Source organism: Lycium ferocissimum, chromosome 12, assembly GCF_029784015.1.
Source record: "Lycium ferocissimum isolate CSIRO_LF1 chromosome 12, AGI_CSIRO_Lferr_CH_V1, whole genome shotgun sequence".
Lineage (NCBI taxonomy): Eukaryota > Viridiplantae > Streptophyta > Magnoliopsida > Solanales > Solanaceae > Lycium > Lycium ferocissimum.
This window is the reverse complement of record NC_081353.1, coordinates 28,606,084-28,623,057: the sequence shown is the minus strand read 5'-3', so window position 1 is coordinate 28,623,057 and position 16,974 is coordinate 28,606,084. Positions and strand designations below refer to the sequence as shown.

At 31.6% G+C, this 16,974-nt stretch overlaps 2 protein-coding genes across 2 annotated transcripts; one reads left to right on the top strand and one right to left on the bottom strand.

Annotated features, from left to right (window-relative positions):
- Positions 1-5,325: 5,325 nt before the first annotated feature.
- LOC132039174 (uncharacterized) lies at positions 5,326-5,736 on the bottom strand. The gene has a single exon (XM_059429717.1). It carries the CDS (start codon positions 5,734-5,736, stop codon positions 5,326-5,328), a length of 411 nt encoding a protein of 136 aa, XP_059285700.1.
- A 3,112-nt stretch (positions 5,737-8,848) lies between these two features.
- Positions 8,849-10,707, top strand: LOC132040404 (uncharacterized). Its single transcript, XM_059431038.1, has 3 exons — positions 8,849-9,206; positions 9,918-10,033; positions 10,281-10,707. The coding sequence occupies exons 1-3, from the start codon at positions 9,042-9,044 to the stop codon at positions 10,330-10,332; spliced, it is 333 nt and encodes a 110-aa protein (XP_059287021.1). The 5' UTR covers positions 8,849-9,041; the 3' UTR covers positions 10,333-10,707.
- Positions 10,708-16,974: the final 6,267 nt, after the last annotated feature.

Below are 16,974 nucleotides of genomic sequence, written 5' to 3'. Positions count from 1 at the left end.
GGAGGAAGCACTATGGTACATTAGCAAGTACAGTATGCAACGCAAATGCATAGAACTAGCACTTTCATTTTTTTGCCCCTCAACAATTTAAACACTTGCTAAAACTTCTCACGTATATGATTACACTATGAATGCCTTTATGCCCTATTATTGAATTATTTTATGAAAGTTCCTTCAAAATTTTAGTTTATAGGTAATATAATAGTTCTGGTTGACATATTTGTGATATTTTTGCCTTTTTAGATGATCTTAAGTGAACGTTTCGACCTGATTCCTAACATAAGAGTTAGTACGGACATTTGAAAGAACAAACATTTAGATCACTGAGCTGACGGAAATTAAAATTTAAATAACAACTTAAAAAATAAACAGTGCATATAATCCGTTTTGTTTTAAAATGAAAAGAAAACTATAATCTAATGTTTAATATGTGTCATGTTGGGTCCGTGCTATGCACGGGCATAACTAGTAATACATGTAAAACAACGATCCAAAGCTGTAACTTGTAAAGGTGATGTCACGTTTGACTCCATTAATGTCCGGATAATATGATTACAATATTATGGTAAAATAAAACAAGGATTTAAAGCACCAAAAGAGGGGAAAGACACATGCACCAAAATTGTCCAGACTTTGCCTACACATGTTAAGATGAAGTCATGCGAGTTATACTGATTTTTGACTATCAAGTTCGGTGGGTTTGGTAAATATTCTTTATCATATTTCTTTTGGGTCCGTGTGTGTGACCCTGAGCTAAAATTTTCACCATAGTGAGTTAAAAATATAAAAACATAAATATTACGAAAAAATAAAAAATTCAACATGTAATATATATACATAAAATTTTATCTACACAAGTCTGATGGCTTCTGCTTTTATAAAAAAAGAAGAAGAAAAAATACGTAAAATTTTATAACCTATCTATATTGTAACTTTTCCCCCGGTAATTCTGCTTGAACAACTATGAATGAGTAAAGTCATGGAATTCTATAAAACACTATATTCTAATTTTGCAAATAATATTTATATTACTAGTTACCAAATTTTTTTTATGTAACTTGTATAACTAATCTATTATAGCATGTTATTACCTTGTTTTTAGATTATAAAATCAGACTTGATATGTGTATTGATCGATAATTATAAATAAATTTAACCTGATACACAAATATAATTTACAGTATTTAAACTGTTAATATATAGAACGTAATCTCTCTAGTCAATTCTTTTTTTCTTCACTTGTTGTTCGACTATCACATTGGATCTGATTAAATTTAAATTTATTTCACAAGGTAAAACGCACCGTAATAAAGACGATTTTGCGCAGTAAAACATCTGACTAAATTCAAATTTATTATCACTCCATCACAACCCTCGTTGGTTTCTTTAATCAAGGTTTGCTTGGTAATGTGGGGAGATAATGATGAAGTCATTGATTTGTTTTAATTATTACAGTGTAGTTGATGATTATATTATTATTCCTTATAGATATTTATTTTTGTAATGAAACTTTCAAGGGTGGTTCCCAATTGGCATCATGATGCTGACTCATGCCCTCACATCATCACTAAAAGCTATGCTGTGAACATCTTATTCCTGGTCATTTACCATTTTGCTTTCCATATTTTTTGCCTTTTTCTAATCCAACCAAAGCCAAACTAGTAGTTTCTAGTGCTTTTTACCCAAGATTCGAATTACCAACAACTGAGTTCTATTTTTTTTTAATCTTATGGTAGTCGGAATTCATCGGTTGAATAAATTAAAATTTAGGCTTAAGGCATATGCAACCTCCTGAGCTTGCCTTTTTTTTTTCTTCTTCTTTTCCTTTTTATTTTGGCACTTTAATTAAGTGTTATTAACGTGGTCATTCGAATTAAATCCTCATGTGTCTATCAATACAAACATGAATATTCTATCTTGATATAACAACATGCTAATATATATATTTTAATTTAATTATGCTATCTTTTAGCTAAGATTAGCAACAATTGAGAGGGAAAAAAAGAGTAAAAAGCAATTAATTTGTGATGGAAAAAGCGAGAAGAAATGACACATCCATGACCTTAAAAATAACTTACCACATGTCTAAAATATTATTTCACCTTCATACCGTAATTTAATTTTTGCTTCTAATAAAAATCAAATTTACAGGGTTTGATAGAACAATGACGAGAACAGTCAGGGGTTCGACAGGAGCAACTGTGCTTTTTAGATCTTTAAAACAAAAAAAACAAAAAAAGGACAAATTTAGGGTGTTTCATATGCATTAAGCCTAAAATTTATATTGCATAACGCTCGTTTAAGCTGAAGTTTGATTATACCGTTTAGACTTAAGGACATAATGTTTTGAAGTTTTAATTGAAAAACTGAACTTCGGAACATTATATGAGAACTTTAAAATCCTTTTTTTCTTATGTGAGCGTGTCAAAGAATTTTGTATTCCATATTATCTCAAACCACCACTCAGTGACCAATATATACAAAGATAAGGGATGGAACCAAGCTTGCATTAAAAAATATTAAAAATTAAAATGAGCAATAGTAATTGCAAAAATTGGCAAATATTTTCTATTGTAAAACCTAATATATTTTACACCCTTTAAGATATTTGGTGTTGAGATATTACAATATACAAAGGGAAACATTTTTGGCAAAGCATTATGCCTTGTATATGCCATATACCTACCATGGGACAGGTAATTAAAGACCATAGTGAAAGTGACAGAGAATCTCATCTACCTTCAAAACCTACATATCATAATGTTACTGAAATACTCTGGCAAATTTCTATTAGTTTGTTCTTACTTTTATAGTTAAAGGAGACGTAGTAAAATTGAAGAGGAAAGCACATATACCCTTTGATGTTGACAAGAGACCAACTTGAAGTCTTGAACTAGGAATTAGGCCTCTAAACCAAATTGCCAATCCTATATGATAGATTACCAAAATTAAGGTCTTAATAGCCTTCAAATTTACCACGTACTTGATTGCCTGGCAAACTTCTATCTTTTCATTTTCACTTTTTAAATATTTTGCAAATTATAACCTCTCTAATATTGAGATAGTATTTTACTATTAAAATATGTAGTGCTATGGATGTAATCCTTGTACCTTTTTTCCAATGAGGGTGGTGTATGAACTAAGTTTACGTGGTGTATGAATTAAGTTTGCGCTATCTCAATTAATTTTATCCGGTATCTGCTATCTTATATCAGCACATATATAAGTAACTCTGTTGACAAATTATTGGGTAGATGGAAAAAAGTCACCTAATTTTTGTCTCTGCTGAAATTCGAACTTGAGATCTCATATTCTATCCTAGTTTATTGATCACTAGATCACATTCTGAGGTCTCGAATTTCAGCCTTTGGTATAAGAGCAATTTCTAATATGGAACAATTTATCCTTAATAGTACTTACATAAGGTAAATGAATTAACCGGACCAGTAATTATCAAATATATGATGGTTACGAATTTTCTTTTAGAGCTTGTTTGGATTGACTTATTTTACGTGCTTTTAATCCAAAATAACTTTTAAGCATTTTTGTGGCGTTTGGGTAGATTAAAAAAAATGCTTTAAAATATTTGTTTTAAGCTAAAATAATAAAAATTAAGTTATAAGTTATAAACTCATCCAAACAAACTCTTAGCGTTTTTCATTAACCCGCTTTAAGAAATATCTCATAAAAACAACTGCTACTTATTCAAAAAAGATATTTTAGTATTATGAGGATAAGGAATATAAAGGTAGCATTCCTTGGCTTACATGTTTGTGAGATCTAATCATCTTTTTAGCTGTGGGACCGGGGTAGAAATGAAAGATCTTTCATAGAAATCATCAATAATCATAGTAGTTTGTTACTTTACGATTTGTCCTGTCTATTAATCATTTTAACCGCACCAAAACAATTAAGATTACAATTTCCACTTCAAGATTAATTTATTTTACCAATGTACCAACCACCCCGAAAAAAATTCCAACAGTGAAAAACTCACGAAAAAGACAAATTTGTAACCGAAGATGGATCCCAAATTCTGATAAAAAAAAGTAAATATACAAAAAAGTTAAGAAAACTTAAATATAATATATACGTAATTATTTTAACTATTCACATAGTACTCCATCGTTCCAATTTAAGTGTATTATTTTCTTTTTATTATTCTGCCCCAAGGAATGCATCTTCTTATATTTAGTAAGTCTTCTAATTCCAACTTCCTACGTGACACGTTTAAGACCACAAGATTTAAAAAACTATACATACTTTAATTTAATACCACAATATTTAAAAGTCTCCCTTCTTAAAATTTGTGCCTAATCAAACCAAACACTTAAATTGAAACGAAGGAAATATAATTTTTCAACGAAAAATATCGATACACCTTGAACAAGAGTGACCATGCCTCTGCCAGTAACATAGGAATGTCCATTATAAGCACATATCCTATTACATCTATCATCTATTAAAATGTGATCCAATGGATGAAATCATTTTAACTTTTAAGTAGAGATCTCAAGCGGCTTTGAATGAAAGCACTTCGAATTTCGAAATAAAGAGCACCACACTTTTTTTTTTAATGAACTAGTGAGATTGACTTTATCATGATTAAATAATTATGTTTAATTGATACACTCTCTGTCCAATTTTATGTTGCAAACAGTAGTACGAAGAATCTTTTTTAAAGGCAAGATCCAAAAGTTCCACCTATGTACAAAAATCAAGCTCAAAAAGTGTAATTTTATGATATATTTGCAGAAATATAAACAAAACAACAACAATACTAGAACTGATACTCCAAAAAAACGAAACCAAACAAACACTCACTAGTAACCACCACCTAACAACAACAATATCAAACCCTAGCATAATTCCACAAGTAGGGTTTGGAAAGAATAGTACACAGACCTTATTCCTATCTTTGTGAGATACAAAGACTATTTTCAATATACTCTCGGGCGTTACTCATCAACCAGAAGGTTGTTTGAAATTGTCAACTTACTAAATATAGAAAGATATACTCTTTTTGGGACAAGAAAAAACAAAAAGCAAATAAGACATTTAAATCGGAAGGGGTGGGGATAAAATAATTCTAAAGGCAAGATCCAAAAAGTTTCATATATGTACAAAAAAAACCATGCTCAGAAAGTGTGTAAATTTCATGATATATTCCCTATTATAATATATTTGCAGAAAATACTAGAACAAATACTCCAAAAGAACGAGAACAAACAAACCCTCACCAGTAACCCTATGTGTAATCTCATAAGTAGAGTCTGAGGAGGGTAGGATGTACGCAGACTATACCCCTAGACGCTTGGCCACTACTCATAAACCAGCAGCCGCAACGACAGCCAGAGGCTTCACAGGCGGTGGCGGGGAGTGGGGGAGTCTAGAAGAGAAATTCCTGAAAGCGGTTTCTTCATCTCCATATCCATCTTCGAAATTCAAGGCGTAACTCAATGGATCATAACGGAACTCAGCAGACGATGAATGCCTTTTATAACGATTTCCATTCCCGTTACTGATGAAGTTGCTGATCGTGCGGCACTTGTCCTTGATGTTAGGTTTGATCCAGACTAGAGAAGGCTTTTCATCTGAGGACGACGGAGGAGGAAGAGGAGGAGGGTGGTGGTTGTGGGGGAAACAGCAAGAGAAGCAAAGGGTGTTCTTGAGTTTTTGTTTGAGAGAATATGGAGGTGGTGATGTGGGTATGCTGAATTCGTCTATATCTTCCATTGGAGTGTGTAAAGCTTGGGAGTGAAAGAAAGTTGGGTGGAGCATGTGAATTGTGAAGGGTTTTTTTTTGAGTTTTATCTATTTCTATGGGGATATTTTCACTTCATATCAGATCTTTTAAAAGTTTTTGTTTTTGTTTTTTTTTCAATCCAAATAACTATTTCTATTTCCTAAAATAATACTCAACCGTTGGAATCATCATTAAAACATTTTCCCTTTTATTTATTTATATAAAAATGTTCTACTTTTCCATTTAAAGTACTAATTTTTTTTTAAAATAAAAATAATTCATTACAAGTGACAAATAGGGCGTTCAAAATCAATGATCATAAGTTATTTGCTTTAGCTTCTTCACGCTGAACGGCATGCTCATCACAAAATTGTGGAGCATCAAACAAGGGTTACAATTAGCAAAAACAATGGGATATAATGATTGAAAAAACGAAACGAATAGCTCACTTGGTATCAAGCTTATTAAATAAGACGACATACAATTTTATTCTCTAAGAGTTATTATTGAAGATTATAGATATATATTGAAAGTCAACAAAGCGACTACTATTCACATTTGGAAAAGGCAGTACACATACTTTTTGACAAATTAAGGTCACAAACATGACAAAGATTTGCCTGTACAGGAGAATGCAATCCAGGAAATAGAGATTTAAAGCAGTGTAGCTTAAGAACGATCTTAGAACTTTTTAGTATTTTACATTGTACTAATAAATGGTGGCCCCAAAATCCAAGACGTATCCCTTACCTAGTTCATCTTCATAATAAATTTTGGGGAAATTTCATAAAAGTACAACTTAGAACAGTATATTACATTTACATAGCCAAATTAAAAAATTACGATCTTGTAGCCTTATAAAATATAGCCCAAATGCCCAAAACTCAGATTTGTTCAGCAATCTACAGATTTCACCGTTTCTGTCCAAAGTTTTCTTCTCTCTCATTTCATCTACGCTCATACCAGCAGTTTGATGATTTTTTTCTTATTTTCGTTTTTTCATTCCTAAATCAGATCACTTTTTTTGTTTCATTTTATTTTTGTGTCATATTTTTATTTTTCATACTTATTTGTTCTGAAATTCACCAAAAAGGAAAAAAAAAATACTATTTTCTTGAGCTTAAAAAACTCATATACATTCTTATACACAATTATACACTAAATATAGTATAGATACACTCTTATACGATGGTGTATATACACAATTATACAATATTGTACAGAGTTATACACAATTATATAAATTTGTACACCTGTATATATAATGTTTAATCAATGTATCTACATTGTATATGTGTGTATAAACATGGACTATTCACATTTACGCTAGAAAGCACCTATTATCCACCATTAAATCTCCATTTCAATGTCAAATTCACCGCATCCGAGAAGAAGAATAAGAAGAAGATGTCATAAATCCAAAATGGTTTCCAATTTAAATCTCAAATTTGAAAGTTCAACAAAAAATTCTTGATGAACCTGACAGAAAAAGATTCTTCGATGATGTCACTCCTTTTCTCCATCTGCCAGTGATGGATCTGGCCGGAAAACATTTCTCTGGCGATGTCTCTCTCTTCTTTCAGACCTGTCATTCGAATTTGATTAAGAATGTGACATTAACTTATTCTGAGTATGATGATGAACTTGGGCCAGATCTGGCCGTTTGAATCTAGTTAAGAATGAGACATTAGAGAGGGGAGAGAGAACGGGTGGAGAGAGAGAAATAAGTGTTGACAATGACACAAATATGGGCCTCTTCAGGTAATAAATAAAATATGGGCTAAAACGGGTAATAATTTTGCACATATAAACATACAGTGTTATTTATGCTTGGAGAAGCCTAAAACATGGATGTTTAATGAGGAGAATAAATTTGCTAAATAATACGACCACTTAAATTTAGGGAGTTGGAAATATTAAGGCAACATAGACATTGCTTAAATAGGAAGGGCAAATACATAATATTCAAATTAAAAGGAGAGCCTGATTTTTCAAGTAAAATTTGAATGAAAAAATAAAAGTCCATAGTTTATAGATTATACCACACGGCTTCATGTGTAGCCCAAATGTAATTTAGTCTACCATGTGGCCATGTTATACAAGTATAGATAGAGAGACAGAAATCCATATATAGATGGAGAAGATTGGAGTATTCACGTGGTCCCGTTGCTTTTAAACAGAGTTGGGCCTATGTTTTAGCCCAATAGTTAATTTTAACAACTTGGCCAAATATATTTCGGGGTGATTTGCACAAAAGGGATACATTGGGATTAGTATCCTTAATTTCGATATCTGTACATAATTCATCGTTTAAGTTTGATAAAAAAATGCTGGACTAATAAGTTGAGCAAGAGAGCTGGTGAGGCACCAACAAGCGGAATCCAAATCAGTAAATTGTGAGTTTGTGACATGCAAGTCATGAATAGACCGGTATGATTTCATGCTATATAAAATCTAGCTATCTCGACAGTTGGATTACTCACAAATCATATCAGATCGGCATGTTTTTAAGGATACAAACAAAACAAAAAAAAAGAGGGAAAAAATACATTTCCGAAATGTGGCATGAAAGACGTGACATATCAGTATAACTTTATATTATATTTAACCTAACTGTCTTGTTGGGTTACTCACATATCACACTGGATCATCATGATCTACAAGCAACAAATAAAGGAGGAAAAAAGTACAGCTCATGGAAATCAGTACAACGTCATGTTGTATGTAACTTAACTGTCATGTTGAATTACTCACAAATCATACATGATCGTTAGAACTGCTTGCGTAGTCAAAAAATACATCGGTTATATTGTAAGGGAAAATATGTCATTTGCTTAGCCCGTAAAACAAAACGTATCTATTTCTTGGCCCATCTTTCTCGCACTCTAAGAAGCCCAAAAGTTCATTGGGGCATATCTGGCCCAAATTCTCTTTCTTGTTATTTTTTGAGAACTCATACCAAACATGTTTTCTTTTATTTATTTTTTGCCTTAACCTATGAAAAATGGACACTGCTGAAGTTATATTGGAATTATCTTCCATACTCACGAAGACCAAAGATGGAGAATATACAGTTTAAAAGTCATACAAAATGACTAATGATGGAAAATATACTAGTAGTATAGTCTAAGAAGCAATAAAAAATTGAACCAAAGTCTTGTGAAGTTTCCCACATCCTTCCTACCACCTTCCCACTGTACTTCTATTGAATCAACTCTATTAAACATTTGACAAATGAAAGAGAAAACAAAACATATATTCATATTTCTTTCTTGCTTGAGTCTTAAGATTAAAAATGGCAGGAATGCTTGCTGGTGTTGAATGTGCTAGAAGAAGAAAATTTCATCAAAACAGTGGCTTGTTAGATTCATCATCTAATACATCTTCATCCACAAGAAGGTCTTTTCTTTGTCTATACACAAGCAGCCATGAACATAACCTTACTTCAAGACTTTCCAAGGTATTAATTACTTCTATTCATGTAATCGAAGGGTGGGTCAGTTGAACACCCTTCACTAAAATATTATATTATGTATATATGAGCATTGTAATCGAAGGGTGGGTTTAAAAACCATTTGAAAAATAAGTCAAAAAAAATAATTAGGCCCTTCACTAAAAAAAAAATAAGTTAAAATACCTACTATTATTATGTATATATGTCCAAACAGGCTCTATGTCAAGTTCTTTCGCCCCATATATTGTGCCTTTTTTGTCTGATTGGATTAAATGTACTTGAACAGATGAATCTTAGGACAAAATCTGTGGTTGAATCTATTATTTTTTGCTCGAGAACTATATATACATTAACTAAAAATATTTAAAATATATACCTATAATACTATCACACTCATTCTGAATCCGCCAATTTTAGCTATTGGATTCGCCTCTATGGATATAGGTTCAAGTTTTAAGATTTTTGTGTTTGTAATTGATGGCATAATACAAATTAAATCGGACCCTTTTGGGGTGCAGTCCTTTCTCGAGCCCTCCATAAATACAAAATATTTCGTGTATCAATCTATCCGTTTATACATATAATTAATAAGATCATAATCATTCAACCTATCATATTAAATTTGCCTCTATGGATCTATTCAAGATTAGATTTTTGTGTTTGAAATTGCATGAAACTAAAATTATTGTGTTTTTTTTTTTTTTTTTTAATGAACAGGAAAGAAGTGCAACAAGCCAAGAATATGAAGATGAGAAGTTAGGTGAAGTTGCAAGAGAAGCCAAGCAAAGGCTGGATGAGAGGCTGAGTTCCTATTGGAAATCACAAAATAAGAGGTCAAAAATCTTTATCCAAACTTTCTCTTGTTGGCGCACTTTAGCAAAACCTCACTGTGTTTGCTAACCTGCGCCTACTCACCCCTAAGGCACCCCCCCCCCACCCCCCCACCAACAACACACACACAAACACAAACCTTGGATCCCCACTTAACTTTTTTTTTTTTTTTTTTGACCTTTATTCTCATTTTGCTGATTGAGTTTCTCATTTTTTTTTTTTTTTTTTTTTTTGTGTTATTGAATTCAGGGGTGTCAAGGGATTCAAAAGTCTAGGACAATGGAGGGCGCTGATTTGCTGACAAATGGTTGGACCAATGAAAACCTGTTTTTAAGACTTCAATTGGTGTTTAAGCTAAATCAACATCATGCAAAATATGTATCTTTCATACATTTATTTGTAGTTAGGTGAAATGTGTTCTTAGGTTTTCATTTAGCAATGATGTGACAAGTCGATCGAGGAACAACTGCAATTTTGACTACTAAAATGGGTTTTAGCAGAACTGGGCTTTGGTGAAATATCGGGTGTAAATAGTAATTTGCCTTTTAAAGGTGGCCAAGAGTTGTAAAATACTATAGAAGTATAAACTCTCTTGTCTGAAGCTAATTCACTAGCTGTTGAGTATTTGAGAAATGTGGTATTTGCAAACTATGGGCTTGATTAGAAGTTTCATTGACACGTTGTTGTTGTTATATATTCTTTTGGGGTAAAATAATTTAAATTTTGCTTAGTCATATTATAATTTTTAAATTTTGCCCTTCGCTAAAAACGACATAGAAGTATAAACTCTCTTGTCTCAAGCTAATTCACTAGCTGTTGAGTATTTGAGAAATTTTGAAACAAAATTAGAAGTTTCATTGACACGTTGTTGTTGTAATATATTCTTTTGGTATTTTTAAATTTTTCTCATATTTGTAATTTTTAAATTTTAGTTATTTTAACACAAAAGTTTTAAAAATTGATGGGGTAGAAATTTTGCCTTGAAAGCGATATATATATATATATATATTTTTTTTTTTTTTTTTTTTTTTTTACTTTTCAAAGTAAACTTTTAGTTAAAGGCACAACTAAAAGTGTGCTTCATAAGACATAATTAAAAGTATGCCCCATAAGACGAAACTTTTCCTTAAGGAATAACTAAAGTTATGCCGAACCCCGCATAACTATAAGTTCCGCCTTATAAGGCAAAGTTTATGCTTTAAGAAAAAGTTCCGCCTTAGGGGCATAACTTTTTAGTTATGCCTTAACTAAAAGTCTGCCCCATGAGACATAACTAAAAGTATGCCCATAAGGCGAACCTTTTCCTTAAGGCAGAATTAAAAGTTTACCTTATAAGGCAAAGTTTATATCTTAAGGAAAAGTTATACCTTATGGGGCATATTTTTAGTTATGCCTTAACTAAAAGTCTGCCCCATAAGGCATAACTAGGAAAAAACTTTTAGTTAAGGCTTAACTAAAAATCTGCCCATAAGTATGCCGGACCTGGCATACACTTATTAAGGAATAACCAAAGTTATGCTGGACCCGGCATACTTATGCCAAGTCTGCCCATAAGGCATGAGTATGCCGGGTCGGATAACTTGATTATTCCTTAACAAACGATGCCGGTCCGCATACACTCGACCCAAACCTTGCCTTGAGATTTTTTTTTTTTTTTAAAAAAAATTTATGCTTGAGCAGGGTTCGAACCCAGAACCTCATGATTTCTGCGCGAAACTTAGGATTGGAATGCGAAGGGCAAAATTAAAGACCAGTAATATAGGGGGCAAAATTTAAAGACCACAAATATGAATGGCAAAATTTAAAGAACACCCCAAAATTAGGGCAATCCGCGCAAAAAAATGTGTATTCTTTTTGACGGAATAGTTTGGGAGATCCCTGTACTTAACATTTTTTGACATCCCGGTGTTTGTACTTATTTGTTTGCGAACTGAACCCCTCTACCCATTAAAACTGAGCATTTTAAACACTTTTTTCGGCTTGCTCATTGTGCGTGTTGTTTAAACGCCTTCATGTTGGCTGCCACGTCCAAAAAATAACAATGTGTAGGTGCCATGCCATATGACAGATTAAAAATAATTAAAATCAAATAATAAAAAATGAAAATAAAATAAAAATAAACTTAAAACACTAATACCCTAATCCCTTCCCCCATTTATTTCTTCCTCCCATCTCTTTTCTCTCTCTTCATGTTCTTCCTCCTCTCCCCTTTCAATTCTTCCACTTTATATATCATAGAAACAAAATTAAAAAGAATAAAGAAAAAGAATTGAGATCGAAAATTAAATTGATCAAAAAGTGGGAGAAAAAATTTGATGATCCATTTCTATGGATGACACCTCATTGCTTTAAGTACAACTTTTTGAGAAGATTGTTGAGGAAATTGGACGGGAAAGAGATGTCCAAGTTTTGGATGATAATGATTTAATTTGTTTTAGTTGGTAGGTATTAGCTTTTCCCCAATTGGTGTTGAGAAGTAATTTCGGTTGTTAGCCGCTTAAATTGAAAATTTGTTGACATGAAGATATCATGTTCTAAGAACTGGACATAAAAAATTGAAGAGAGAGAGAGCGGGGAAAAAAAGCTAAGAGAAAAAGCTCATTTTTATTTAATTTAATTATTTCTTAGTCCAAATCTTCATCACGCTCGTTGTACGCGTGAAATACAGCACTGGAGAAGAAGAATAGATGCAGAAAAGAAAAGAAAAGAAAGTAGGGAAGAAATTTGGAGATAAAATTATGGGATAGAGCTCAAAATTGATTCAACAATGGTGGTTTATTGTTTGGAGAAGAAGGTGGCTTTTAAAAGGCAAAAATTGACTGTTAATGCCTTTTTACAAGGCCTCACTCGCCTAAGGTGAGTGTATCACACGCACAGTTAGTCAAATGCCACATAGGATGAGAGGTGTTTAAAATGCTTAATTTTGATGGGTAGAGAAGTTCAGTTGGCAAACATGTAAGTATAAACATCGGAATGTCAAAAAATATTAAGTACAGGGGTCTCCCAGACTATTTCTCCTATTCTTTTTATAGTAAATTTTCATATTCTTGAGAAGAGCATGTCGAAGAATAGGGTTCATGCAAGTTACCGTCACTATTTTCTGATTCATTCCTCATATCCTCACTCACCTTAAGCAAATTATCTAGTAAAGTTTTTTTTTTTCTCATATGATTAAAAGTTTATGCAAAAACTATTGTTCAAAATTACAGATATTTAATTTTTTAATCAAGTAACAACGATTAAAAGTCACCCAAAAATATTACGAGATTGACAAAATAATAATATTTTGAAAATTTAAAAAAAAAAAATTAGTACATTTTTTTGATGTAGAGTCCTCTCATTTTATGTGATGTCGAATGATTTATATTATCATGATTAGATTGTAAGCATCTATATTTTTTAAAAAAGAAGGAAAACCCTTTAAAGTTTTAATAATAAAAAAAAAGTATTTTTTCTTATTAGGAAGTGGGTTTTTTTAAATGAAGAAAAGGGAGTCTTCCTAAGTTTCTAAGAAATGGAGAAGATATATGCTATTTTTTAATCACATTCTTCTTTAAAGCATTGATTACAAATAATTTTTTTTTTTTTTTTTTCCATTTCTAAAGTTCTCACCCATAGGCCGGGAACCAATTTTTTTGTTTTATAAACCATTTTTAATATCACACTTGAGGGAAATAAAATTGTACTATTTTGTATAATTGAAAGGTTGAAAGTGTTTTATGTTAAAAAATAAGACATGTTTTAACTCAAAGTCCAATCTTAAGGGACTATATTATACAACAATTTCTTTGATTTATAAAACATCTAACTATACACATTGTTATTTTATGAGACTAACGAATACACTTGAATGATTATAAGGAGTCAATACCAAAAGACCCATTAAAAGAGGAGTACTCAAAATACCCCGATAGAACGCCTTTAACGCAATATTTTATCGCATTAAAAGACCTAACCGTACTACGAGCATGAGCGTCCTTTAGCGCAAAGAGACGCGTTAAAGGAACTCTTCCTTTTTCTTCTTCTTTTGGTTAAACTCCTCTTTCTTTTACATTTTCACACTTTTTTACCTACTTTAGCCATAATTAAAAGAGATAGACTCCGAAACTTGAATATCTCATACAAGGCGGAACCCTACTTAAAAAAAATATTTTTAAAATTACATAAGTAGGCTCAATACATCAAGGATAATTAAAACTTAGCCCATTGTCGTTTAGTCCGGACAATATTAAAACATGCTCGAAGTCCATTTTTGTTTGAAGACTTATTGTCATTAGCTTTAAGTTATTTATATATATAAAGGATGCGATTTAAGCCAAATGTATAAATTTAGTCAAAATTGCATCATTAATTCCAATCCCAAAATAATTAAATAATCATCATTCTATATTATGGAAAATACTTAATTCTATCTCATTAATAACAATTATTAAACTGAGATCAATACAACCATGAATAAAAAGAAAATCAACTTAAAATCACATTCTCATATTTACATTGAAATCATAAGCTTGACTTTTAAATATGAAATCATCATCATCCACCACTAGAAACATTCTCATCTTTAGCATCGTCATTAACATTGTAAAAACATGTCCGTTGTTGTTGTCATAAAAGCTTATAGAATCATAAATCTTTGACTAAAAAATGAGACATTTTGGAAAACATTTATGGATTATCAAGAAAGAAGTCATACCTTTGAATCATGAACTTTAACTTTTGAATTTTATGAAACAATGCTTCATTATAACATAGGAGTTTCTAGAAAAGGACCATCGTCATCATAAAACATGTTTATCTTTAGCATCATAAGAACTCTTGAATCATGAATCTCTAGCTTTTGAGAATAAGAATATTCAATTGAAAACATTTATGAATTACGTGAGGGATTCATTTCCATTTGGAAAACACCTATTGGATTCATAAGAAAGGAATCATGCCTTTAGAAAAAAGGGACTAGCCTTAACATACCACATAATTTCTCGGACTTCCAACTTACTTCGTCTTGTAATTCACTTAAGATCATTCGTATCCTCGTAATCTACATATACGACCATTCATACTATTTTTAGGCTTATCGTCATACGCTCGTCTTAAACCCTTAATTTAAATCCATTTAGAATTTATGATACTTCGACAATTGCGACGGTTTTTATATGGCAAATCACAATTCAATAACCAACAACAATAACAATAATACCAACATCAACAACAATAATATCAACACCAAGATGCTCCATAAACATCCCACACGATGTTTATTCAATTTCTCCATCAACCTCATTATACGATTATTTCATAACCATTGAATGAATCGAAATTAATATTAATAAGAAGAGAGATTCATACCTTATTCTTGCTAGTAATGCCCATTTTCTTTATCCACTTTGAATTCAACCAATTCCAACGCAAGACAAAACTATAATCGCGACTACACGTTACCTGGACTTCGATTAATATTCCGTCACTCGAAATTACTCAAAATCCTCACTTTTATGAGGTAAATATGCTCTCTTTTGCTTGCTGATTTTTCTGGAATATTTGGGAGGTTTTTATGACCAAAAATGGGGTTTGCCTTCAAATAGGGTCCTTAAACAAAAACATGGTAGGCAAAAGACCGTAGCACCCATGCAAATGAAACATACCCATGCAAACGCCCTACATATTGCTAACTTATAATGTCCATAATTCTCTATTCCGATATAACACATGAGAGGTTTGTTCCGTTAAAACATGTTCGACGAACTTCATTTTAGGCTTTTAAAACACCTTAAAACTCCTCATATACCTGGAGATATACTCCTCCAAAGTTGACCCAAAATTTTGTCTTTAATTCTGCCAACTTTTTTCAAATTTTTGACAAACTTATTTTCTTTGATTTGCTTGGTCCCAGAATCTTCCAAAACTCCCCCTACATACTATTTATCATTTATTATACTTGATAATGGGCATGTTCTCATGTTTCAAGGTTGTCAACATGTGACATCAAAACTTACGAAATCGCAATTCATCCTTTACTTCATTGTTATATACTTAAAGTTCGACTCTTCCAAAACATCATGAGACATCTCTCGATACTCCATTACTACGGTGATGTACGTGGCATGCTCATGCTTAAACAAAAACAACAATAATATTACGAGATTGACAAAAATAATATTTTGAAAACTTAAAAAAAAAAAAAAAATTAGTACATAATGATGATGTAGAATCCTCTCATTTTATGTGATGTCGAATGATTTATATTATCATGATGTCCTTATTCATCTATATTTTTTTCCTTGAGGAAAATCCTTTAAAGTCTTTATATATGAATTTTTTCTTATTAGGACGTGCCTTTTTTTTTCTTTGAAGAAATTCATTGTCTTCCTAAGTTTCTAAGAAAATAGAGAGCATATATGCTACTATTTCATACATTCTTCTTTAGCATTGATTACAGAGTTTTTTTTTTTTTTTTCCATTTCTAAAGTTCTCAGTCACAATTTTTTGTGTTTTTCCGTTACTTTTAATATCACACTTGAGTGGAAATAAAATTGTACTATTTTGTATAATTGAAAGGTTGAAAGTGTTTTATGTTAAAAAATAAGACATGTTTTAACTCAAAGTCCAAACTTAAGGGACTACTTTGACCCTTTTTCTTTGATTTTTAAAATGACTCTAGCCATTGTTATTTTATGAGACAAATGTATGCACTTGAATGACCATATGAGGAGTCCAGAACCAAAATGACCCATTAAAAGAGGGGTTGAACCAAAATACCTCAGAAAAAAAGTGTGACAAAGACTCTTTTAACAATATTTTAGCATTAAAGGACTTAACCGTAAGTTCATGATCCTTTAGCAAAAACAACCATTAAAGGAGCGCTTCCTTTTTTCTTCTTCTTTTGGTTAAACTCCTCTTTCTTTTACATTTTCACAATTTTTTACCTACTTTAGTCATAAAT